Raw genomic sequence first — 25,324 nt, 5'->3', positions numbered from 1 at the left:
TGCCAATATTTGAGAATATTTGAGAATATTTGCAGTAGATTATCAACAAATGTTTTTAAATGTTATGAAAACGTTTTATATCTTTTATATGTCATTTATATAATCCGACATTTAAATGTTTTCTGGCAACCTTTTCTAACCTCTTGCGAATGATGTCGAAAACGTTTTGTGTTTGCTGTGTAGACGACGGTTCGTTTATTTGAAAGAAAAATCATATTCAGGGAAGATTAGAAGGGATAAATACTTGGATTTATTAGTTGTCATGTGTGCTAAACACTTTTTTTTCATTACGTCAACAGATGACGCATAGTTTTAAAAGTCAAAACCTCAAGTGTTACTTACAATATTTTTCAAATGTTATGTCATTAAATGACAGAGCACACTATTGTCTATATACTAGTTTAATTTAAATGAGCATAGTTATTCTCTTTTAAATTTCAAATATTGTGCAAAAGTTACTATTTTCGCCTGTTTTGTCATACGGTTGTAAATTCAATGAACTATGACTTTGCTAAAGAGCGCTTACATAGTGATATGTCCAGGATCCCTGCCCGGATCAAAATACTAGTACACTGACACCATACCTGCTGGTACAAGCTATATACCTAAAGTACATACTAAAGTTTCCCGTTTCCGAACGTTTACATAAGCAAGCAAAATTTCAGATACTGTTCATGAGGGTCAGTCCAATGTCCGCAAATACTATATTCGAAAAAGAAAATGTGAAAATCTGCACACATTACCTCATAAGTATACAGTACTCACCCCAGCTGTTACTCACCCCCTAAAGTACTCTGCTAACTATAAAGCACGCCACCTGTGACCCGTTGACCTGGATGTTTACCAGATGATTGAACAACAACCCATTATTCGATGCGTGACTGGGATGTTGTGAACATTACTATTTGTGTACTCGATTAAGAGACGATAGGCATACATAGTCACAGGTTGGCATAATGCTAATCACCTAAAGTTCAAGTTCATTATTAAGTGTTAATATGATTTTTTTCTTCCATTATTTATTTATTTATTTATGGATTGGACAATAAGTTACTAGCAATGTCATTGATTGTGTAATTTGCAAAATGTTGCGGGCAATGGGCCGAGATTATTGATATTCATTGCCAAGAGTCAAGACTGACAGGCTTGAGAATATGGAAGGGCTACAGCTACTACTGCCTTATATTTTGCTGTTTGTTTCTGAAGTTGTTATTTCTCCACAAAACGTGCATGCCCGTAAGTATTAACTTATACTTATACTTATACGTAGCCACAGTAACATTTCCATCAAGGGGTCAATAATGGGGTTGTGGCAGGGGGACAATTTTTAAAGTGGGGGGACACAGTATCAACTCCCCCTATATTTTAGTAACTTTAATTATGAAGTAACAAGCACAATGTTCGATTTATTGACTTATACATAGTAGGCGAAACTGGTGGCATTTACTTCGAAACATGTCAAAAAATGTGAAAACACTATATAATACTATCAAAAACTATTAACCTATTCAGTGCAAATGGCAGCCATTTTGAATATTCAAGGTCAAGTGATGAGACATTGACTGAAATTAATCTGTTTGTATACTTTGCTGATACATTTTAGCGAAAATGGTGGCATTTTATTTATTAAACGACACTTCCCAGCAAACACAAAACGTTTTCGACATCATTGGCAAAAGGTTATATAAGGTTGTCAGAAAACGTTTAAATGTCGGGTTATATAAAGGGTATATTAAGAGTATAAAACGTTTTCATAATCTTAAAAAACATTTTTTGATAATCTACTGCTCAGCAAACAAAAATATTTTACGGAAAACGTTTAAATGTCGGGTTATATAAAGGGTATAAAAACGTTTTAATAACATTTCACAAAACATTCTAAACAGAATGTTATTTTGGGGTTGAAGAAATATTTTGCGAAAAATGTTTGCCCAAAATATTTTCAATAACGTTTTAAAAACGTTTCCATGACCTTTATATAACCCGACATTTAAATGTTATTAAAAGGTTTTGAAAAAAAACATTTTAAGAACATTTCTGTGTTTGCTGGGTTCAAATATTTTAACATAATGTTATTTAAGTATTGACACAATATTTGGCAAAAATGTTTAAGAATATTGTTGTAGTGTGTTTTCATACAAAACGTTTTAAAACGTTATCATGACCTTTATATAACCCGACATTTTAATGTTATTAAAACGTTTTTACCTAAACCAAAAGCCAAAATATAACTTATTTAAAACGTTTTTAAAACGTTATTGTGTTTGCTGGGTTATTGAGCGCTATATTAAAATTGTCAAAGCGCTTTACAATAAAAAACATTAAAATGCAGATACAAGAATATACATCAAACTATATCTTAAAAAGTACATAATTATTAAGAAATATACATGATATACATATCATACATGAAAAATACACATAAAAAGTAAAACCAAGAACTAATGAGTGTGGCAAGAAAATCAAAATAATCATAAAACCTGGGGAAAATGAGGCAAACCCCTTCTGTCAACGTGTGTTTAAGAAGCAAATCCCTATTCAGGTGGGAAGAGGTACGTTTTTAGGTGCTTCTTAAACACGTTGACAGAAGGTGCGAAACGAAGATGACCTGGAAGTGGGCGTGGGCCAGCCGAACAGAAGGCGTTGTCACCAATAGATCGTGATGTGCGCGGAACATGAAGCAAATAGTTATTGCTGGATCGCATGTTATCTCTACCAGGAACGTAGAGGACGAGGTGATCCGACAAGTAGGCCGGAGCTACATCATGCACAGCTTTAAACACTACCAGCAGCACTTTGAAGATGATCCTTTCGGCAACTGGCAGCCATTTACTTCACATACAGATGTCAAAGCATTGTATTTTTTAATGATTTTTAACCTTTACAGTGCAAATGACAGCCACTTTGAATAGTTCAAGGTCAAGTGATGAGACATTGACTGAAGTTAATCTGTTTGTATATTTTGCTTATACATTTTAGGCAAAGATTGTGGCATTTGCTTCATAATACGACAAGACATGTGCAAATGGAAGCCATTTTGAAATGTGATATCAAGGTCAAGTCAAGTGATGAGACATTGAGTGAAAGCAATCACTTTGTATATTTTGCTTATATCTGGACACGAAATTGTGGTATTTGATTCATAAAATGATGTCAAAACATGTGATTTTAATAATTGTTTGTACAAGTGGTGATTTTGGACGCCATCTTGGATTTAGGGAAACAACCGAGGTGGCCCGTGGACTTTTTTATCCTATTAACCCAATCAACGTATGTGCCAAGTGTGGTCTGGTAGGAAAAAGTGTTAGATGTTTCCTGGGATGGACCTGCCTAAAACTACTTCATGCGAGATATTTTACGAGAGCAACACAGATCAAAAAAGTTAAATAATGACATAATTCTAGGATCTATGTCAAAGATAAAGCTCGACGAATAAAGAGATGGGCTACTCACGAAAGACGACCTGTTAATTAATAATAAGCGAGAGATCCTGGTTATTGCTGTCTTGCGGCTTTGGGAGTCAGCAAACTTTATTCCTGTCCATTCTTGGAGTTTGCTTTCCCATATATTCTGTCTTGTGGTAACGTATCATCTCCCAGGCTTGGATATTTGTTCCTAATCCAGCTGTCAAGATTCAGTCTCCCGTGCATATAATCATATAGTAGGCCCCCAATTTGTAATCCAAACTTGGCCTCTTGAGTGCACATACCTTCCTCACGATGAGCTTGGGTCCTCCAAATTCGGTCCTGCCATTCAGCATCTTCATAATCAGCGCTCACTATTAAATGTTCAATATGGTCCAAAAATGGTCTCATAAGTATATTTACTTTCTTCACAGGTGGCGCCAAATGGGAAGTAGGCGCATAACCTTTTCGTGATAAGATCCTCCACTTTCTTGAGTTTTTTCACTGTGGCCGCATCATCCGTAAGTGATGGACGTCCACTTCTTGGCTCATCTGTGAGGGACATGTGACCAGTTTGGAAATTCCTTTTTCAAAAAGCAATAGTGCCATATGATGGGCAATCATCACCGTAGATTGCTTTAATTTCATCATAGATTTTCTGAGCATTGTAGGCCTAACCCTTCAAATGCAGGAACTTAATCATGATGCGTGCCTCAATTTTCACCATATTGCAGGTTATGCGCCTACTGCCCATCTAGTGCCCCATGTAAAGAAAGTAAACATACTTATGAGACCATTTTTGGACCATAATGTACATAAGGACCAGTGATTACACTGACAAAATTTAATCAATATAGCTCTTTTCCTTCTGGGTGATGTCAAAAACTTTTGGATACCCCCTCGTAGAATGCCTTTCCAGCTTCATTGGTCACTGCTCCATCATGTGAGGCATTTAGAGGAGACATGGCCAATGGAGTTTTAGCCGCACCTTCATCTATTTCCTACACCTTTCCAAGGCATACATCTACGACAAAGAAGTAAGAGAAGGTTGAACGTCACGGGAAAATTAATCAATTCTTAATCATGTTAATTAAATAAAGAAAATGTTGTATGTGCAGTACGATTTTTTTGGTAAGTCAGAGACAGTCCTGTGTGGTACATACGACTTCAACATCCGAACAGCACAAGTCGGCGCTCACAGATCACATCGGACAAGAAAATCATGTTGTTGCTGGTTTTGGTTTTAAAATGTCATAATTTCAGTTTCGATTTTTTAAACCATATATTAGTTACAGCTCTCTTCTAAAAGGTCGTATGTGCTGCATACGACGTACTAGAAAACAGAAAATGTAATTTTTCTTTAAAATTGATTAATTTTTATTTAAATGTTTTTTGAAAATTAAAATAAAACATCGTTCCTTTGCACCCCTCACTCTCCGATCTAGGCCAGTTGTGTCCTTTTCAATAAGTTGAGTAAGTTAGTTCCATCAACTCAAAAATAACTGCTACAGTAATGTCGTAGACAGTACAGCCTGCGGCGCACTTAGGGACATAAGTCATAATTCATTTAAATTATATATAGCTTTATGTCGAACTTTGATCTGTTGACAAAGACAAATATTTGGCTGATTCCATTTAGGTGCAAGTTGGGACATGTGTAAACATTGCAAATATGCAATTAATAACCAATTTCATATTATAAGATCGTACATTATGGCTTTAACTCAAGATGTCACCATGGCTACAAACTTTGAGCTATCCAGACAAATGAGGTGTCCAAATTTGCATATCTAAAATACGTTTGTTTTTGCTATTTCAGTTTTAATTGGATGCATAGATTTTCTTGCCGAGTTATTGCCTCGTAATAAACGAGGATGTTACTTTTTGGGATGTGTTTATTTTGACACATAATGAAGGTGTATCGATCACATAAATTTGATTTTATCAAACTCGATTTTTCATGTTACAGAGTGTTTTGATGGACCAGCTATCGATATGCGCCTTGAACAGTATGCATCTTTTAACGATTATGAAATTGTTGTCCTCGCGAATAACGTAATAACGTGTAATGGACTGTTAAGAAAGTGGGAGTTTTTTCCAAGCAAGCAATCAGATGTCAAACTACTAGTTCTACGACCAATGGGAAGCGCGTACCAAGTCGTCGGTGTTACCGATGTTCCTGCATCATCTGTGACAGCTGAGGATGCTAATGAATACGATTTACCGGAATCTTCTCGTATTGAGGTTGAAGCAGGAGATGTTCTTGGTTTACTGAATTGCATTTCACCTACTCCCACCTGTGACAATGGAATAAGATACGATAGAGGGAGTGGTCAGATCTATTTCTTTGAAATTTTTAACCTAGCTAACGTGATAGAAGGTTACTTATTTGAACCGATTGAGCCGCCTTTATCTCTCATTTTATCCATTTCGGCTACAATAGCGTCAGGTATGACTAACTTGAAACTTACTTAGAAGGCAAACTATTTGAATTGATTCACATGATGACGTGTAACTTCAACCAAAAATAAATCAAACAAACTACAAATAATTCAATTTGTTACACCGCTGGTTCCCCGATTTCGAAATTACAATGTACATGTTAAAACATATAAGCAGTTTGCTTGTTTTACATCTTTTTTGCAGTTTGCGAACCAGGTAGCCAAACGTCAGTTTCGGGGTGCACACCGTGTGATCTTGGATCATACCAACCCGAATCAGGAATATATTTATCGTGTATTGATTGTGAACCGGGATCCTACCAAGCCGCTGCTGGTGCCGCCTCATGTGATATTTGCCAACCAGGTACATATCAGCCTAATTCTGCTGCTTCCTCGTGCGTTTCATGTGATCCTGGTTATTCCCAACCATTGAAAGGAGCGAGTGAATGTTCATCGTGTGCATCTGGGACATATGCACCAAATTCTGGTTCCGCTGCTTGCCTTCCTTGTGAACCCGGGACCTTTCAGGAAAACTCAGCGTCTACCGAGTGCAAACCATGCGATGTTGGCTACTATCAAGATTCCGAATTCAGCACTGGATGTATTATATGTGGAGCAGATATGTCAACGCTTAGAACAGGATCCAATTCTGATGAGTTGTGTCTGGGTGAGTACACATATATATATAATATATATATATATATTGATTAGCTGCGGATGGGAAATATTAAGCAATGGACGGATGGCATGAGATTGTGATTAATCAGCGCGTGACCATTCCCGTGCTGCCCGAACAGCTTGTAGACAGTAAGGTCCGTATGCACAAAAGAGTTAGACAGGGTCTAAAGTTAGACCTGGTCTAAGCAGAATTTAGTTCCACCAGGAATGGACCTTTACTCTTATTTCCTTCCTAAAGTAGCTAGCAAATTTTAAATTTAAATGCAAAGTTCAAAAATATTACAAAAGCACTTAAGAAAATGTAAAGGAAAATGTCCTTTCTCCTGGTATTAAATTCCACTTAGACCAGGTCTATCTTTAGACCCAGTCTAACTCTTTTGTGCATACGGACCTAAGTCTTGAATTGACCTTCTACGCAGCGGGTGGTCATTTGAATGCAAAGGCGCGAGGCGGTAAACAACACGAGACTACTGTACAGCAAAATTGCCTATTTTATTCAACTTTGTGATAATATTGTAATCATTTCCGTTTTCACAATGTTGTTTTTGATAACATATTATAAATTCGGACCCCCCCCCCCTGTGCAATAAGTTTGCTATTCAATTAATACTTTAATTTGATGATATTTATCTAACACCAAGTTTTCTCGGAATCAAATATCGCAGTGAAAGAAATGTTGGTGCGTTGGATGTAGCTAAACATTATTTTTGTGTATTTATACAATTTTTTAGAATCCGTTTGAATATCTTTCGTTTAAAACGTTTTAGGGAACAAACCAAAAGATCGATGACGTCCTATAAACGTAACTAGTTTCGTTTCTCAGCCGACCACCTCCCTCCCTGCCAGAAACGTAATAATGAAATGTTGAAAATTTTGATATAATAATAATAATGACACATTCTTCAGACCGATGTTTTTGTACAAACGTAATCGAGTATTTTTACCCCCTCCCCTCTAAACGAAACTAGTTTCGTTTATAGCACATCATCGATCTTTTGGTTTGTTCCCTTACGCACCATGTTCATAATATCAAAAAGCGCGCCTGGTTCATAATCGACTCTTGGAACTCGACGATGTTATAGTTGTGAGCTGGAAAACGTCGGTACCAGGGCTCGACCTTAACTTTTTTTGGCACTAGCCAGTCGGGCGTGTAACCCTACAAAGTTACACGCCCGTCAGAACTTTTACAAGCCCGCATTTTAGAAGGAAATAATTTCACAATAAATGCGAAAAAGAAGACGATAGACGATAGTCTAGCAATTTTAATACATGTAGCATGTAACAATTATTTACATGTGAGCCCTGCTGGTGACTTGTTCTTCATTAACATTGGTGTTGATTTCTTTTTGACATTTGGCGACAAATTATGTTTATGGTACAAATCCAGCACTCTGTTCAAATGCGTTAAAATCGCAAAACAAATATAAACTTGATCTTAAATATTCCAGGAAGCAATTCGTTTAAAATGGCAGCATTTACCTGACAACGGTTACTTAGTATAAAAAAATGGCAATGTTATTTACTTGTATAGTTTCAGCATTTATACATTTTGGTAATTTGTCATTCTTGAATTAATCCTTCATACCTTTTCAATTTACAATTGCGTAAACCCTATGCCCCACAGTTTACTGAAATAAATAAAGAAGTACCTGAAACTATTAATGCCATAATAAACCAATCACTAATAAGTCAATACATCACAACAAAGGAAAATTCGGCAAATAAATGAGTCTTAACAAGTGACAAACTGTGTTGATTCCCATTCATCTGGGTGTGTTGAAATTAAGATTTAATTTAAATCTGGTCAACCAGAGATACCTATTTTTGACGGACGAACCGACGTTGCGACTGAAACCTTCAGTCTTCAGCTGAGTTGTGATGCAATGACCTTGAGTACCGGACACTTGAATTGGCGATGAATATAATTCGGTCCCAGCCGTGTGACAGTTTGGCCCGGACGCCTCCTCCACGCTTGAGTGATGGCATTTTAGACGGTGAGCAGCGCGCAATGTCATCGCCCCGATAACTTCATGGTAGAAATCGCCATGGTAGGTTGAATCCGCATGGTCTTTTGTTCCGACGTTTGAGACGCATAATGAGCCGAGGCACAGCGTCATCATCCCTATATCTTCGTGTCAAAAATCGCAGTGATAGTACGATGAATCCTCTCGTTTTTCAATAGCTACGCATGGCTATTTTGTTCGAGATAGGCCGAGCGACTCAGGCTAAGTATACCATTTTACACACAATATGGGATTCCAGAGAGCCTGCCACACAGTTTCTATTCTATGTTTTACGATTTGCGCATGATCAGTATCCCATATGATATTTCTATTACAAGAAAATTTGATTTGTTGTCAGGTAAATCCCAGGTTTTATTTTTAAGACACTAACTGGGAATTAAATACACTAATTAGCGGGTTGTATTTTGCTGTGGGTATATTTTACTGCAGTTTATAAGTAACGATATATTCAACTGTTTGAAAATTCCAATTCTATAAAGGAACACAAGGAATCACAAGTCATACAATACACACCTGCCACTTTCTTTATCTGCGTCAATAATAGAATATCGATTTCAATTGAATTGAATACATCGCTCCATTTTGAGTTTGCAGTTCACCACTGAGCGATTCCAGCCAATCAGATAGAACTCCTTTTCTCTCGTTCGGTGAAATATCACTCGCCCGTCGCTCACCAACGGAGTATTAAGTTTATATTTATAATATAGGGTGTCGACACTGTGCGAGGGACATCCCGACTAAGGCTACTGACAATAGCTCGGTAATTGACTTCTCTGTGTGTAAAGTGAGCTTGTATACGCCATGTAAGTGAGTGCTCACACTACGCCGTGTGTGACCTCTGTGTGTATACGCCATGTGAGTGACGGGGTGAGTGAGTGCTCACATCAGAAAATCAGAATATTTCTGTCAGTTTTTAAGTCAAGACGCATGGTTCTTTCTCAAGACGCTAGCTAACGACGATAATATCCGTTGAACATAATGTTCAAGTGCAAGGAATCAAATCTGGTTTCTTTATACGAAATCATTTACGGGAGATATTCCTCATTTTCTACCCCGGTATCCGAAGATTTATCGTCTGAATATCAATCGTGCATAGTACATTCACGTGTATCGATCCCGGGCAATGTCGGTGTGCAGCGTTGGTTTGAGCGTGGCGTAAAAGAGGCTACCTGGGTGAGGGCGGAGCAATCATCTCTCTACTGCAAATTTCTCAGAACACATCGGACGCGTTCTGAATCCGTCTTAAAAGTGTTCAAGAGAAAAATCTTCTGATGGTGATTTCAAAATTAAACTCAGTAATCATTGCAAGTTGACTTTGTCCAAGTTTTTGTGTGTTGATGATTTTGTATGTACAAGAAAATACTACAGATGTATGACTAAATGTTTCAAAAGACGATAAGATCAAAATTGCAGATAAGATGTATTGTGATCCTTTCCCATAAAACCAGTAACATGACAAATTTTAGGGTGTCCCAAAAGTCTCGATACCTTTTTAAACCGTTGTATCTTTAAGAAGAAATAATATACAGAAAATTTGAAAACATATTTGGAAAGAGAACACATGGGGAATTGTTTTGGTACCAAACTTGCTGATATTTGCATGTTTGAATACGAAGATACGAGCGAATGTTCATTATATTTTAAAACTATTCTTTCAAGCGGAGAAACAAAAACACTTAATTAAATGCAAACAAATCGTTATTTAATTAACACCCTCTTCTGTAATTGCTCAATATCCTAAAAAGTAACTTAGTAAAGTAATTGTCCTCATCTCCAGGATTTGATACTGTTTTCATTGAGTTGATACCCCGGTTTTGTGCTATACACTCGGTCTTTGAGATAACCCAACAGAAAAAACAAATCAGGTGGACTTAAATCTGGAGAATGAGGTGGCCAAGGTTGATCAGTTTTGAGGGATATGATCATCTTATGGAAACGTTTTTCAAGTCATTGGAGAGTCACTTTCGCTGTGTGTGGACTGAGTCGAACCGCCCTGTTGAAACAATTGTTCTGCTCTGCTAACACCCCCCCCCCCACACCCCCACCTGGCATTCCATTTAAGCGCATTCAAGCGGTTTGTTTTCCACAGTGATGACATTTTTAATGCACGAATAAGTGATAAATGGCGTTGTTTCAACATGACTTACAATATTCAACAACAAATTCATATTCGTTGGTTTTATGCCGAAACGAAATCAGTTAAACTTACTCAAAAGAAGTTCAAAGAACATTATCAACTCACTGGACATGCTCGAGCACTATCAAAATGCTGCATAAAAAAAACATTGTCAACAAATTCTTAAAGACAAGATCAGTGCGTGATTCAGTGCGCTATGGACGTAGGCAGACAGGGCGATATACACGAAACATTGATAAAGTAAGACGTGCTGTATCAGCAAGCCCAAGAACATCTGTGAATGTTCAGAAAAAGGAATGACTGCTGTATGGTACTACGCGTTATGTACCTGTACATTAACCTAAAATTATTTTGAAGTAGGATGCACAAAAGAGGGGCAAGTTTGATACCAACATAAATTGCCCAAGTGTCTTCTTTCTTAATATGTTTTCAAATTTTCTGTATACCATTTCGTCCCAGAGATACAAAGGTTTAAAAAGGTATCGAGACTTTTGGGACACCCTGTATAACGATTAGGAAATATTAGGAATTAAGCTTAAGAATGACACCGAATTCTTGTCTTGGTACCATTATATTTGTCAAGAAATTGTACAATTTATCAAGGCTTCTTGAGATATCAGTGTCAATACAAGTCCAAGAAATGATTCAATAATGCATAATACCGAATAGGAGTTACCAAAAGTCATCGGGCAAATTTGCTTTTTAAATACCTCCTTTCTTGAATTCTCTAGTGCTTTCATGTGTAATGTAGGTACGACATCCTACAAAAACAAAAATAATAATGAGAAATTTCAAAGTTTTAGGGGCCTGAGCTTTCGATCCTAGCAGGATCTTTATCAAAGGCAGAGTGCCAAGACAACACACAAACATGCATATATATAGGGACATGGACATAAAGGAAGAGGAAATTAGCAAGACGATAGAAGACATAAGTGTTTCTTGGGAAATATCAATAATGGCAGGAAGTGGGTTGTCATGAATGGAAGTAAGAGGGATGAGGATATGAATGAAGACAATGGGCTGAATAGAAATATGAAAATGAATGGCACATGATCAGGGGCAACATCACCTGCACCACATCTAATGTAGTATATCTCATTTCTTGCAGAGTTTGTGGTATACAGTATGTGGGAGAAACTAAGAATGCACTTAGGAAGCGGTTTTATGGACACAGGTCCACTATCAACACCAATAAGCTTGATACCCCTGTTGGCAATCACTTTAACCTCCCCAACCACTCCATCTCCGACATGATCGTACAGGGCATTGAGTCTTTAGGTAACCGCCCCGACACCGTCCGTGCCAGCAGGGAGAAATTCTGGATGAAGCGCCTTCGTACCATCCAGCCACACGGTCTCAACATCCAAGAGGGAAACGACTAACTTGTTTTTCATCATCATAATATTTTGCCCGCCCCCCCCCCCCAATGTTTTTCTTCCCTAAATAATATTAAATATACTTTTCTTCCACTTTATTATTTTAGTTTTTATTTCCTATTTACATCTATCTTTTTGTAATATGTTCATGTAGTTGGCATTCATTTTCATATTTCTATTCAGCCCATTGTCTTCATTCATATCCTTATCCCTCTTACTTCCATTCATGACAACCCACTTCCTGCCCCTATTGATATTTCCCAAGAAACACTTATGTCTTCTATTGTCTTGCTAATTTCTTCTTCCTTTATGTCCATGTCCCTATATATATGCATGTTTGTGTGTTGTCTTGTCACTCTGCCTTTGATAAAGATCCTGCTAGGATCGAAAGCTCAGGCCCCTAAAACTTTGAAATGTTACTTAACAGGCTATTTTTGTGGATAAGCAGTTTACAACAGCTCCCTTTTTAATGAGAAATTTCACATTTTTTGTGGTATGTATCTTTTTGAGGCCTTTATATATCTCTGCCACTATGTTCCGGGTTTGAGGAATGGATCTTACATTTTGTACAATTTAATTTTCTCCGCAGCGTATTGTCAGCCAGGCCAGAGTTCGTCAACAGGGCTAACTCCGTGTACTCCATGTGAACCAGGATCGGCTCAATCTAGTCCAGGTTCATTTAACTGTGATCCGTGCCAGGCAGGTACATACCAACCGAGTAATAATCAGGCATCCTGCCTTGAATGTGATCCAGGATCGTACCAACCAAACGTAGGAAGTACTGAGTGCATTCCCTGTCGAAAGGGTTTCTATCAAGGTGAAGGTGCTCAAGTTGGCTGTGATCGCTGTCCATCAGGGACGTCTACCGCAGCAATAGGCTCCGTTTTCTCTGATTGCACAGGTATTACACGTAGTGTGTATATTTATAAAGTATTACGTTTATACAGTTTGAATTGTGAAAAATTAACGTGTTTATGTATTAACCCTACAGTCCTCCTTTACAGTACTGGTTATAACTGATATACCTATGACCCCCTAATTTGTACACCAATTGGAGTGATACCTTGGGCACTGAAAGTCACAATGTGTGATATGCTCCACAGCGATGCCCTCAATTTTTCTTGTATGTCTACTTTTTGCATGATTGTAATGCCCAGTGGTGTACTAAAATACCACGTGCCCAGTAAACACAAAAAACGTTTTTAAAACGTTTTAAATAAGTTATATTTTGGCTTTTGGTTAAAGTAAAAACGTTTTAATAACATTAAAATGTCGGGTTATATAAAGGTCATAAAATCGTTTTAAAACGTTTTGTATGAAAACACACTACAACAATAAATGTTTTCGAAATGTCATTGTAAACTATTTTTCCAAACATTTTTGGCCAAATATTTTGTCAACACTTAAATAACATTATGTTAACATATTTGCATCCAGCAAACACAGAAATGTTCTTAAAATGTTTTTTTACAAAACGTTTTAATAACATTTAAATGTCGGGTTATATAAAGGTCGTGAAAACATTTTTAAAAACGGTATTGTAAATATTTTGGGGAAACATTTTTTGCAAAATATTTTTTCAACCCCAAAATAACATTCTGTTTAGAATGATTTGTACCAAGTTTTCAAAATTGTTTTTGGAATGTTATTAAAACGTTTTTATACCCTTTATATAACCCGACATTTAAATGTTTTCTGTAAAACATTTGTGTTTGCTGTGCAGAAAATTACCAAAAAATGTTATTTAATCTATTTCTTATTTTGCGTGACAAACCCAGAAATATTACTCACGGCTTGAGCTTTCGCCATCTTGGCTGATGGCTTGATCACAAGTGTCTGTTGTGATCTGGTCCACTGCGTTTCCCGCGGAGGTTGGATGCACTCTCACTTCCAGGGTTGAAAGTTGGTTTTAGCAGTGGATCATATACGTGACTGAGAGAAAAAGCCCCGTCGTCGCGGTTGATAGTTTTGGCCCCCTTTCTGCGTATTTGTATTGCTTCTCTAATTCTACGTGATGTGGCATTAGAGTCTTTGTCTAGAATGCTTGCCTCTTCCCAGTTGATGACGTGGTTTTCCTGGGCGATATGATCTGTGATTGCGGATTTATGTTGTTCTGTAGTGGAAGCCTTTCTGTTGGACCTGGTGAATTTAGTGTCTTTGAGAGTTTCGGTGTCTTTCTGGTGTTCCTTTATCCGGACTCCAAAGGGTCTACCAGTTTCGCCGACATATGATTTATCGCAGCCTTTGCAGGGGATGTCATATACTGCATCGCTGGTTTCCATAATGTCTTTCTTGTCCTTTGGGTGAACTAAGATGTTTTTCAAGGTGTTGGTTGGACGCATCGCTGTGGAGATCTGGTGTTTTTGAAAGATCCTCTGTAGCTTTTCTGCCAGTCCTTCCACGTACGGTATCACTACCATGCCTCTTGATGGGGTTTCATCCAATTTCTTTGATTTCTTTTGTTTTTGCGGTTTATCCTTCATCTGTTGTTTCACTCTGTCTAGTGCCCATTTGGGGTAGCCACAATCTGAAAGAGCATTTCTGATTTTGTTTTCCTCATCCTTTTTGTCAGTTTCTTCAGTTACTATGTTGTCTTTTCTGTCAACCCTGGGAGTGAGAGTGCATCCAACCTCCGCGGGAAACGCAGTGGACCAGATCACAACAGCCACTTGTGATCAAGCCATCAGCCAAGATGGCGAAAGCTCAAGCCGTGAGTAATATTTCTGGGTTTGTCACGCAAAATAAGAAATAGTTTGATCTACAACCCTACTGATGCATCTGTTTACGGAAATGTTATTTAATGTTATGAAAACGTTTTATACCATTAATGTACCCTTTATATAACCCGACATTTAAACGTTTTCTGACAACCTTTTATAACCTTTTGCGAATGATGTCGAAAACGTTCTGTGTTTGCTGGGTGAAAGACTAAGCCTGAAGTGCTTTAATTACAGTAAAAGTTCAGTTTTTATATTAAATCCGGAGATTATTCATCTTATGCATATTGCTATTCGTCTTATATTTTGTTTGTACATCCCAGCTACATGAAGCTCCGCCAATAATCATGATACTAATATGACTGGCTAGCTAATACATGCACGCATTGTAGGCGTTGGAATGAAATGGCAATATTCTTCAATTTCCCTCATTTGTTTGGCTAGAAATTAAAAGGGGACAATGTGATCAGTGAAAACTAACATTTTTAGGAATCTATTCTTTATGCAAATCATACATTACTGCTTTGATTTATTAGCTTATTAGATTGATTAATCTGACACAAATCAATCAGACTGTCAATATATTGGTGCTAATTTTCTTTACAGCGTGTCAATATACTGATGACAGTAATCAATTAGACAATGACCAAGACGGCCAAGGAGATGCTTGTGATGACGATGACGATAATGATGGTAAATTATATGATTTATGTCTTTAGACCTACATAGACCAAGTTTAACTTTAAACCAGACTTAACTATGGCGGTTACACTTAATAGTAGATGCGGTATTGCGATTTTTATTGCCTAAATCAATATACTATTGAAAAATAAAACTTTGATGTTTTGCAAAAGTTCATTCTACAAATCATATACTTTGAAAACTTGCTTAATTTATTGATGTTAATGAGTTATGTACATTTTACAAAAGTGTTGTTGTTTCAGCCCTCTCTACAACAATACTCAAGAACCACAGGACCTACAAAATATTTCTGTGATATTTGAATTCTTCTACACGCTCGCAAGGAATTGAGCAATGCAATTTTTGCCAAAGCTCACTATCATTCGCAAGATGCTGTGAACTACCAAATCGCAACACTTTAAAATAGTGTATTACCTTAATGGAGAGATCACTTTAATTGTGTTCTCTTACCCTTTATTATTCCTAACATACCCATATAATATTAAGCTGCATGTTTTTGCTCTTAATCATATTAAAAGGATCTACAATAATATGGAATAAGGTATTTAAGTACCAAAATGTTGAGTCTCTGCAGGACTAATCTTGATAGTTAGTTCAGATTACTGATTCTACACCAGGTTATTGATACTCACTTCTTTAGAGGACACTCAGGTCCGTATGCACAAAATAGTTAGACTTGGTCTATACTCTTAATTGCAAATATTTAAAAAAAATCCTATGGAGCTATGGAGTGCTGTCCTATGGAGAAGGAACTTTTTGATATATTATACAAACCTTATTTTATATTATAATATTATTATAAACCCTGTTGAGGGCAAATACATGTAGCTTGATATTAGATGGATGTTGTTTAAAAGAACCATGTTTATAAGTCAGACAATTTGGCTTCTGACCAATAACAAATTTATAATAGTTCATGTTTGTGTGCAATGTAAGCTTAGTGATCTACATACCTTTGCCTTGATATTTGTTGTTGTTGTACTTTAGGTATTAGTGACGAGCCTGACGTGTGCCCGTTTACCCCCGATGCCAACCAAGAAGACCGTGATAGGGATCGAGTCGGTGACGCGTGCGATAATTGCCCAATTGACATAAATACTGACCAAGCCGACGCCGACAATGACAACGTCGGTGATGCATGTGATAATTGTGTAAATGATGGAAATCCAGATCAATCTGATTTAGATGGTGATGGATATGGGGATGCGTGTGATCGTTGTCCCGGCATACGAGGTGAGTAAAGCAATTGTCAGGATTAGATGTAAGACGATTTTGTATGCGAACACGGTATGTAAAAAGATGACGTCAGTTAGATGTGATTCAAGAGTGCTGATTGGTTACAGCAGTCGAATAATTAAAAAAAAATTAAATTGACTCATATTTTTGACTCATCTTTATTAGACGTATTAGACGATCCTGATACTGATAATGATGGTATATGGGACGAATGTGACAACTGTCCGGATAATCCTAACCCGAATCAGGAAGACACGGATGGCGATGGGCTGGGAGATCAATGTGACAATTGCCCATTAAATAAGAACCCTTCTCAGGAGGATGGCGATTTCGATAACGTCGGTGATATATGTGGTAAGATGATTTACATGTACATGTCAACTGTACATTCTTTAAATTAACTCCTCACAAATGAATAAAATTTATTTAAATTTGACAAGTATTCCGAGGGGGACATAACATAATCTTTTTTTTTTCAAAATGAAATGGGTAATCTTGACAAATAATGAGTTTGAGATCTTGTCAATTTGAATAGTTACATGTTAGAATTAAACAGCAACTATAAGATTGCTGGTTCAAAGTGATAATATACCTAATCAAAATGTATATCTCATCAAAACTAATAGTCACGGGATCAGAAATAAATTCATATTCAAAAAAAGAAAGTACGAAATTATAGTTTATTGTCCTTTACAACGATGTTTACACAATCATTAACCCCATACCCCACCCCCTTTGCATAGATATATCCACTTAAAGGAAATCTGTACCATAAACTAATCAATGGCTAATATAGTTATATACCCCTAAATTAAACATACCAGACGCTCTATATGAATTTCGGAATATTCCTAACAAAGAAAAAAGCACTTTTAATCCTTCGTTTCTGCGATTCAAGGGAGCCGCCATGATAGCTGCTTGTGAATCCTTTCTGCCACAAACGGTAGTGTAACCTTTCACACAGACCCACGGCGAGCGTGTGTTGCTGTATGGCATTCGCGACCCCTACAGCGAATTTTGGTTCTGTTTTTACTTTTCGTTCTCAAAAGACATTGTTGATCATAAATATTACTTAAAATACATTTTTTTATGTTCTTCTGTAGTTTTATGGGTAGAAATTGTCGCGTTTTCTTTTGAACGAATGTTGAATCTGAACTTTGGTAGTATTCGCTTCGTGTCACCAAAGTTCACGAGGGACGAACTTGTGGCACGGATTTCGCTGGTTTCAAAATCGGGTACCGTTACAGCGTAATAAAATACATCGGGTATCAATATGGCAGCCACCATGGATCGCAAACTCACCGCTAATCGTCGTAAGGAATTAAAAATTTCTCCTTTATTTGGATGTATATAAGCTTGGGACTTTTACTGTTTGTCGTTTTTATTATTGCTGCAACTATATAGCCATTGATTAGTTTATGGTACAGATTTCCTTTAACTATCGACCTCGGGTGACCTCAGGTTAATTGACTTCACTTAAACAATATTATGTTGAAATAAAAGCTGATTCAAAATGAAGTACGCTCTCGTTTGTACGAAATCTATAACATCCAAAATTCAAAAACATTATTTAGTGCAGCGTTTGCAAAATACAACCGAAAGAATCGAGTCGTATTCGTAAGTCGGTAAAAGGAGATCGCATATATTGTATTTTGCCAATAGTTCCCAATGTTTGGGTTCTTTTAGATCTATTTTATTACTTCACCAACAAAACTATTAATTTAGATTCTGAACGTTGTTTGTTTTTTAAACATGATTAACAAACACGTTTGTTCTCACTTTGTGATCCATGCAGACATTTGCCCGCCAAATTTCTGTCGTAATGGTGGAGTGTGTGTCAGTAACACTGGAAGGAATACTGCAATTTGTCAGTAAGTCTATTGGGCATTTTAATGTTTGATTTACTCATTCCTTATGTGTTATTTTTAATTGATGGCAGCTTTTTACTCACAATATGGGTTCCTATAAATAAAGTGTAACTATCTATTGCATTATGGCTCTCGTCAATCACATTGCGAGTGGATGGCATACTATAATTCATTACTCGCGTTCGGCGAATCGTGGAAAGCGCTTCATGGGGCAGTATATATAATTTCGAATAACGCAAAAATCGTGTCGATTGGTATCACAAAGGTCCACTTATTTACGAATATGAAACAATGTAATCTGATTATGTCAACTGTGCTTTATTATAATATAATTATTATTATTAAAACCTGGTTCTTTTTAGATGTTCAGATGGTTTTGGTGGTACTCTATGTAATGACATTGTTCCAGATGATGGTGGTGATGATGGTGGCGGCGCCAGACCAGGTAAATAATGACGGATACATTGTGATTTTATTTGTTTAATTTCTTTTGTTTCATTGATTTTCATTTTGTCAGTCAAAAGCAGGATGATCCGCTCAAAAACATCATCAACACTTTTTCTTCACCATGGAGATTTTCCCAGTAAACACAATGCTATTTTAACACGTTATAAACGTGTTGCAAACGTGTTTTAGAACATTTTTATATAACAAAATACTGTTCAGTATACTAATTTCATCCAAGCGAACACAAACCTTTAAAAAAACATGCCGGGAAGTCTCAAATTAAACTTCTGCCAAATTTGTAGTTTCCTGGACTAGGTGTATAGTTGCTAACTATGCACCAATATTTTTCAGGACTCAGTGACACTTCCATTGCTGTTATCAGCGTGTCGTGTGTTATAGTAGTTGTGGTAGGTCTGGCGGCCATATTGTTTTTTCTGCGCATGTTACTTACTGCATCACGTGGGATCAAAACATCTGGTATAAATGCTCCACAAACGTCACCATTCAGTAATACTCCGAGAAGCAGTGCGTATTATTATAACGGACGCGTAAACCTATACCCAGGGATTTAGCCAGTAATGCTATTAAGTAAGTATGCTAATCTTTTCATATTAAAGAATTTCGGAAAACGATTTGAGAACATTGAATCTCAATTATTGTACGAAATAAGGAGTGGTACCGTGCAAAATTGGAAAATATCAATTACCTGGGGCTATATTTTGTTATTATTATCGATTTCTTCATTACGGTTAATTTAGACATCTAACTACCTACATTATTTCTCCACATTCTGGCACTTGCTATTCCATTTCATTTTCACTCTAAATTGAAGCTAGTTTTGCAAAATAAGAGGTTTTTCGCCATCGGTGCGTCCGAAATTTCAGAGCGATATGCTTGTTTATTCTAACAGCCATTGTGCGGACGCGATTGTAATCATATAGCCGCTTTGAGATCAAACAACTGCGTATGTTAATGCTTTCTCCTTTTCCTGTACTCCCTTTTCCTTTCTTTTTTTTTTCTTTCTTTCTTTTTTCTTTCTTTCTTTCTTTCTTTCTTTCTTTCTTTCTTTCTTTCTTTCTTTCTTTCTTTTTTTTTCTTTCTTTCTTTCTTTCTTTTATTCTTTCTTTCTTTCTTTCTTTCTTTCTTTCTTTCTTTCTTTCTTTCTTTCTTTCTTTCTTTCTTTCTTTCTTTCTTTCTTTCTTTATTTTCTTTATTAACTTACGCCCTCTGAAATCAAGGAATCATTGAAAACATATATTGTAACCTTAAACACCATAAGAACATTAGTCCCAATAACCTCAGAACCGTCAAAGTCACTATGCTCCTTGTTATAAGGGCCTGTCATTTTCATCGGAATGGGGGTGTCATGTATATACTGCTACTGGGGCTTATAGAGTTGTTAGACCAAAAGTAGGAGGTTATACAATTATTAAGGGCTGTCGACTCAAAATTTTCGCGCGCCATTCTTTTAACAAATTTCATTGAAACAATTTCTTGTTTATTTTTCCTGTCTTTCTGCCTGTTTCTGTTTTAGGTCGCAAGATGCTGTTTTGATGAACTCTTTTATATTATACTATTTATTGATAGATGTTGCTTGTGTTTTGCGGACACGTGTCCTAAATAATATGATGTATTTTTATACAACTTTATGTATAGTTATGTGACATAATTGTGATACCTTTTTGTACATTCGCCATTAAATTGAGTTATTCGTGGTAAAATCGCTGTATTTGAAACAATCACTGTGAGGTTTATCCCTCTCAAATTTTACTTTTAAAATGTATGCCTATGTATGCGTATAGTTTTGTATAGTTTGGTAATGTTTTATATATGTTCAGGGGCCAAAACAAATCTTTCACAACCTTCCATGATGTTTTCACCCTGGAACATGTATTAAACATTATAAAACCCTAAGAAACTATACGTAACTTTAGTATATACATGTTGAGGGGCCAAGTGGACTTACGGTCTTCTTGCGCTCAGGTCTTCAATTGTAGAACACTGATCAGTGGCTGTATCAGAAAATCGCTTCCAGGGAGAATGGTGTCAAATGGGAATTCAGAGGGACCACAGATCTGAATATTGTTCTTAAATTTTGAATTCTTTACCCGCACTAGCCATTTTCATGGTTTTTGTTTTGTTTTGATGGTAAAACAACAAGTTTTGGGTGTGAAATGTCCCATGTCTTCCTTGTTACCGCCCCTGCAACTGGTGATGAGTTACTGGTTATACATGGTGTCCACGAAAGAACTGTATTGTCGGAAACATTAATATGTTTGTATTGTAATGCCTGGACAAACCAAACACTAAATAGTTGACCAGGTTGAGGAATAAAATAGATATCACATAAAAAGAATAGAAGAATTGTGCGAAAACACTTCATTTTCAACCGTTCACGGAGTCAAATACCAAATACGCCTCATGTCTAGTGATTGGCACTCCTAATGCTGACCATTGATTGATATTTGAATCCGTGGAAAGGTTTGAAAATGAGGTGGTTTCGTAAAACTCTTATATTTAAAGAAAGGTGTGATCAATGGTCAAAATTCTAAAAGGACCTGATAGCTGATTTATTCCTCAAGCACATCATTTATTTAGTTATGTTTGGCTTGGGCATTAAAATACGTAATATTTATATTAAGTTTCCGGACATACGGTTCTTTCAGGGACACCATGTATTGTTGCTCGTTATTTCGTTTATCATGATTTTAATTATACTTGTATTTAATTAACTGTAAAACATTATTATATATTATAATGAACAATGCAATATTATTGCCTTCAAATTATAAAGATGCATTTCGTTGCATAAAAATTACATTTCATTGCATTCACATAATTTTTGACCGTGTCTATGAGTGCCATGCACTTTAAATTATTATAACTTGCTGTAATTTTCAAACGCAAATGGTAGTAAAAGGTTAGTAAAAGGGTACAACAATAGTATGCATTATGCATGTTACACACATGAGTGAGCGTGGAACCAATTTTACATGTTGCCCCCCCCTTATGACCTTAAGCCCCTCGTGGGAAGCATAGGGGCATAGAAAAAATTGAAACAATTATAGTTTGATCATTTGAGGTGTAATGATGACAAAATCATTAAATCATTGGTTCCACTATATGTAAGACAAAATCCTGGTGTTAAAAGAAATTACGGAACCTACCTGGTTTCCTTGGGAGTTATGTATGCCATCACGTGTATTTATTTCTATTTTCATCGATCAATACTTCTTTTTATTAATTGCGAAATACTTTTTCAAAAATAATTATTTTTTTTATAAAAGGATTATATATAGAATAATTGGAATGTGTTTTGTATTAAACACTACATTATTGTAAACATTGGATTAATTTGAATTGTGTTAATGATAATTACGTATCATGGTCTTTATAAACATAAGATATGTTTAATAGTCATACATTTTCCTTTTATATCTGTACCAATGAAAGAAAGCGGAATCATTCAGTGCAGACATTTTTTATTGATTTCATATTTCATAAATCAGAATCTTTGCTTGTAACATGTTTGTACAAAGAGACATACAAAATAAAGCATATATTTTTAAATAATTCAGAAAATGTTTCCACTGTTTTTCAGTATTTAAGCACAGACTTTGTAGAATACTTATTGTTTATGGTTTGAATTCAGTCATTCATCCACAAAATAATACAAGACAGATGAATACAATCTAAATATTTACAGTAAACTTTTATTGTGTGTGTAAAAATGACTGGAATCTGTTCTCAAAAAAGCTAACGCTTTGCTGTATATCAAACTTGAACCAGTTTTACCTTGAACCTACCATTTGATATCACCAGTACAACAAAACATGTACATGTTCTTTAACCATGAGTGACATATTATTAATAATAAAGTTGACTGAATTTGTTAATACTTTGTATTCAGCTACTGTGAATGCACGAATGAGTTGAACAAGTTCATAGCCAAAGCATAAGCATGAAGAATAAAAAGAAAGAAATGGTTATTTTATTGTTTAACTGAAGATTTGGTTTAGAAATTAAAAAAAAAATCCATATATTATCATAATAATAAATAAATAAATATATAAACAAATAAATAAATAAATAATAATAATAATAATAATAATAATAATAATAATAATAATAATAATAATAATAATAATAATAATAATAATGATAATAAGAATAAGAATAAGAATAATAAGACTAAGACTAAGACTAAGACTAAGACTAAGAATAATAATAATAATAATAAGAAGAAGAAGAAGAAGAAGAAGAAGAAGAAGAAGAAGAAGAAGAAGAAGAAGAAGAAGAAGAAGAAGAAGAAGAAGAAGAAGAAGAAGAAGAAGAAGAAGAAGAAGAAGAAGAAGGAGAAACAAAATAATCATAATAATGATAATAATAATAGTAGTAGTAGTAGTATTAATAGTAGTAGTAGAACAGTAGTAGTAGTAGGAGTAGTAGTAGTAGTAGTAGTAGTAGTAGTAGTAGTAGTAGTAGTAGTAGTAGTAGTAGTAGTAGTAGTAGTAGTAGTAGTAGTAGTAGCAGTAGCAGTAGTAGTAGTAGTAGTAGTAGTAGTGATCTTCATAAACTTTATTGCTCTCAAATATAATGTTATAGTTGAAAAGTAAGTTTGGGTGTAGCACAATAATTGGTTTGATTTAAAGTACATACAATTAATACATATTTGCACATGAGCACCTCTCACATTGTTCGGATCCAACATGTAACACCAAGTAAAAAAAGGCACTCCATGCTATATATATATATATATTCTTTACTTTCGCGGTTACCACCTTTTCACGCATCATGGGCAGAGTCAATGCACGTGTTAAGTCATTTGAAACCATGAAAGTTCAAGGTTTCGGACGACATGATGGCATTTACTAGCATATTACAACAACAACTCGCAATAATATTATATCATCAACACGTTTATGTAAGGTAAAAAACAAGCATTATGGACAAATCAGTATGTCACCTTTCTAATCCAATCTGAAAGTTAGGTTTAAAGCTGCCAGTTACCAATAATATAATATTTGCATTGCTTCTACACTATTATTATAATCATTATACCTTTGTAGATGTCAATATACTCAGTATACCTCTCAGTATGCATGCGTCATTTTAACTCATGAGAGGGTACATTTCGGACACGGATAATACACAACTTTCCGCCCCCACCACTACCACCACTTTTCAGGATGGATATTCACGGTGCTTTAAGGGATCTGTCATCAACCTTTGTACAGTATTTCTGTGGGACCTGAGAGTACACCAGACACAACAAATTGCATTCTGAATACGTGGAAGATCATTATGAAAAAGTTTTGATACAAATTTTATTATATTTTTGATATTTAACAGTCCTCGAAGTAAAATTTACAAATATATATAATGATATGTACTTAAAAGTGTATGTATCTAGGAGGGGAAGCCGTCAATCATATGGAAATGTTGACCATTCATATTGAAGATATACATTTTTTCCCAAAATCACCTTAAAATTGGAGGTCTTTTGGGGAAAAATACGAAAGCTTAATTTTCAAAGTGGGCGACTTTTCCTCCCAGCTACATACGCTTTAAGTACATATCATTATATATATATATTTATTGTAAATTTTACTTTGAGGACTGTTATGAACAATTTAAAAAAATGTAAATTTAAAAAATTATGTCGCGAATTTCAAAAATCTAAACAATGCCTACTGTTTTATTGTTTCGCTATTTAAGGTTTTCGGGGAAGGGTAGACGGTGACTAGGCGACATCTGCCTCCCCTCTTTATCAAAATAAGTCCAAGTTACAGTATAAAATTTAGAACTGGTATGCCGATTCATTAAATTTTATTACCGTCTGTGGATACGACTTTCCTATTGCAAACAAATCGATTACAATGTGTGCATTAGACAGTGAACATTGTTGCCATATGAGTTTATTCAACTTGTGTAGTGACCCCAAATAAATTTGTTTTCAACATACTACTCCCTATTCCAGAAAAATACAGCACTAATTTTTTGGGATTAAAAAAATATTATCACGTTTACTATTTTATAAATTTCTTGAAAAAGGACCCAAAAACATGTATTTTTAGCATGTTTTCTGACAATCGAGTCACAGAAACTTGATACAAGTCTAAGCATCCAAAATCTTGAGTATGTGGAAATTTTGCTCAAATTTTCACTTTTTGTTGTAACTATAAATGATTGGTTATAAGAATGAAACATGTGTTTTCCAAAAATTAGAATGCATTAATTGAAATTAGACTTCGTACAAATATTTAGATTTAGTTGTCACATTATGCGAAAACA

At 35.6% G+C, this 25,324-nt stretch overlaps 1 protein-coding gene across 1 annotated transcript; it reads left to right on the top strand.

The window, feature by feature from the left end:
* Positions 1-937: 937 nt before the first annotated feature.
* Positions 938-21,716, top strand: LOC140169608 (uncharacterized). The gene is made up of 11 exons (XM_072192872.1): positions 938-1,236; positions 5,374-5,853; positions 6,051-6,512; positions 12,650-12,961; positions 15,384-15,470; positions 16,467-16,712; positions 16,881-17,069; positions 18,511-18,586; positions 18,946-19,028; positions 19,382-19,618; positions 20,565-21,716. The coding sequence occupies exons 1-10, from the start codon at positions 1,155-1,157 to the stop codon at positions 19,600-19,602; spliced, it is 2,238 nt and encodes a 745-aa protein (XP_072048973.1). The 5' UTR covers positions 938-1,154; the 3' UTR covers positions 19,603-19,618; positions 20,565-21,716.
* The last annotated feature ends 3,608 nt before the right edge of the window (positions 21,717-25,324 follow it).

The sequence above is a fragment of the Amphiura filiformis genome, chromosome 14 (genome assembly GCF_039555335.1).
Source record: "Amphiura filiformis chromosome 14, Afil_fr2py, whole genome shotgun sequence".
In the NCBI taxonomy this organism is placed as follows: Eukaryota; Metazoa; Echinodermata; class Ophiuroidea; order Amphilepidida; family Amphiuridae; genus Amphiura; species Amphiura filiformis.
This window is presented reverse-complemented; position numbering and strand designations above follow the sequence as displayed.

Bases quoted from the DNA above. Each gene is read 5' to 3' on its own strand.
- LOC140169608 (XM_072192872.1), top strand. From the start codon at position 1,155: ATGGAAGGGCTACAGCTACTACTGCCTTATATTTTGCTGTTTGTTTCT. The intron at 18,587-18,945 runs GTAAGTCTATTG...GGTTCTTTTTAG, and splicing joins AGGAATACTGCAATTTGTCA to ATGTTCAGATGGTTTTGGTG. The intron at 19,029-19,381 runs GTAAATAATGAC...AATATTTTTCAG, and splicing joins TGGTGGCGGCGCCAGACCAG to GACTCAGTGACACTTCCATT.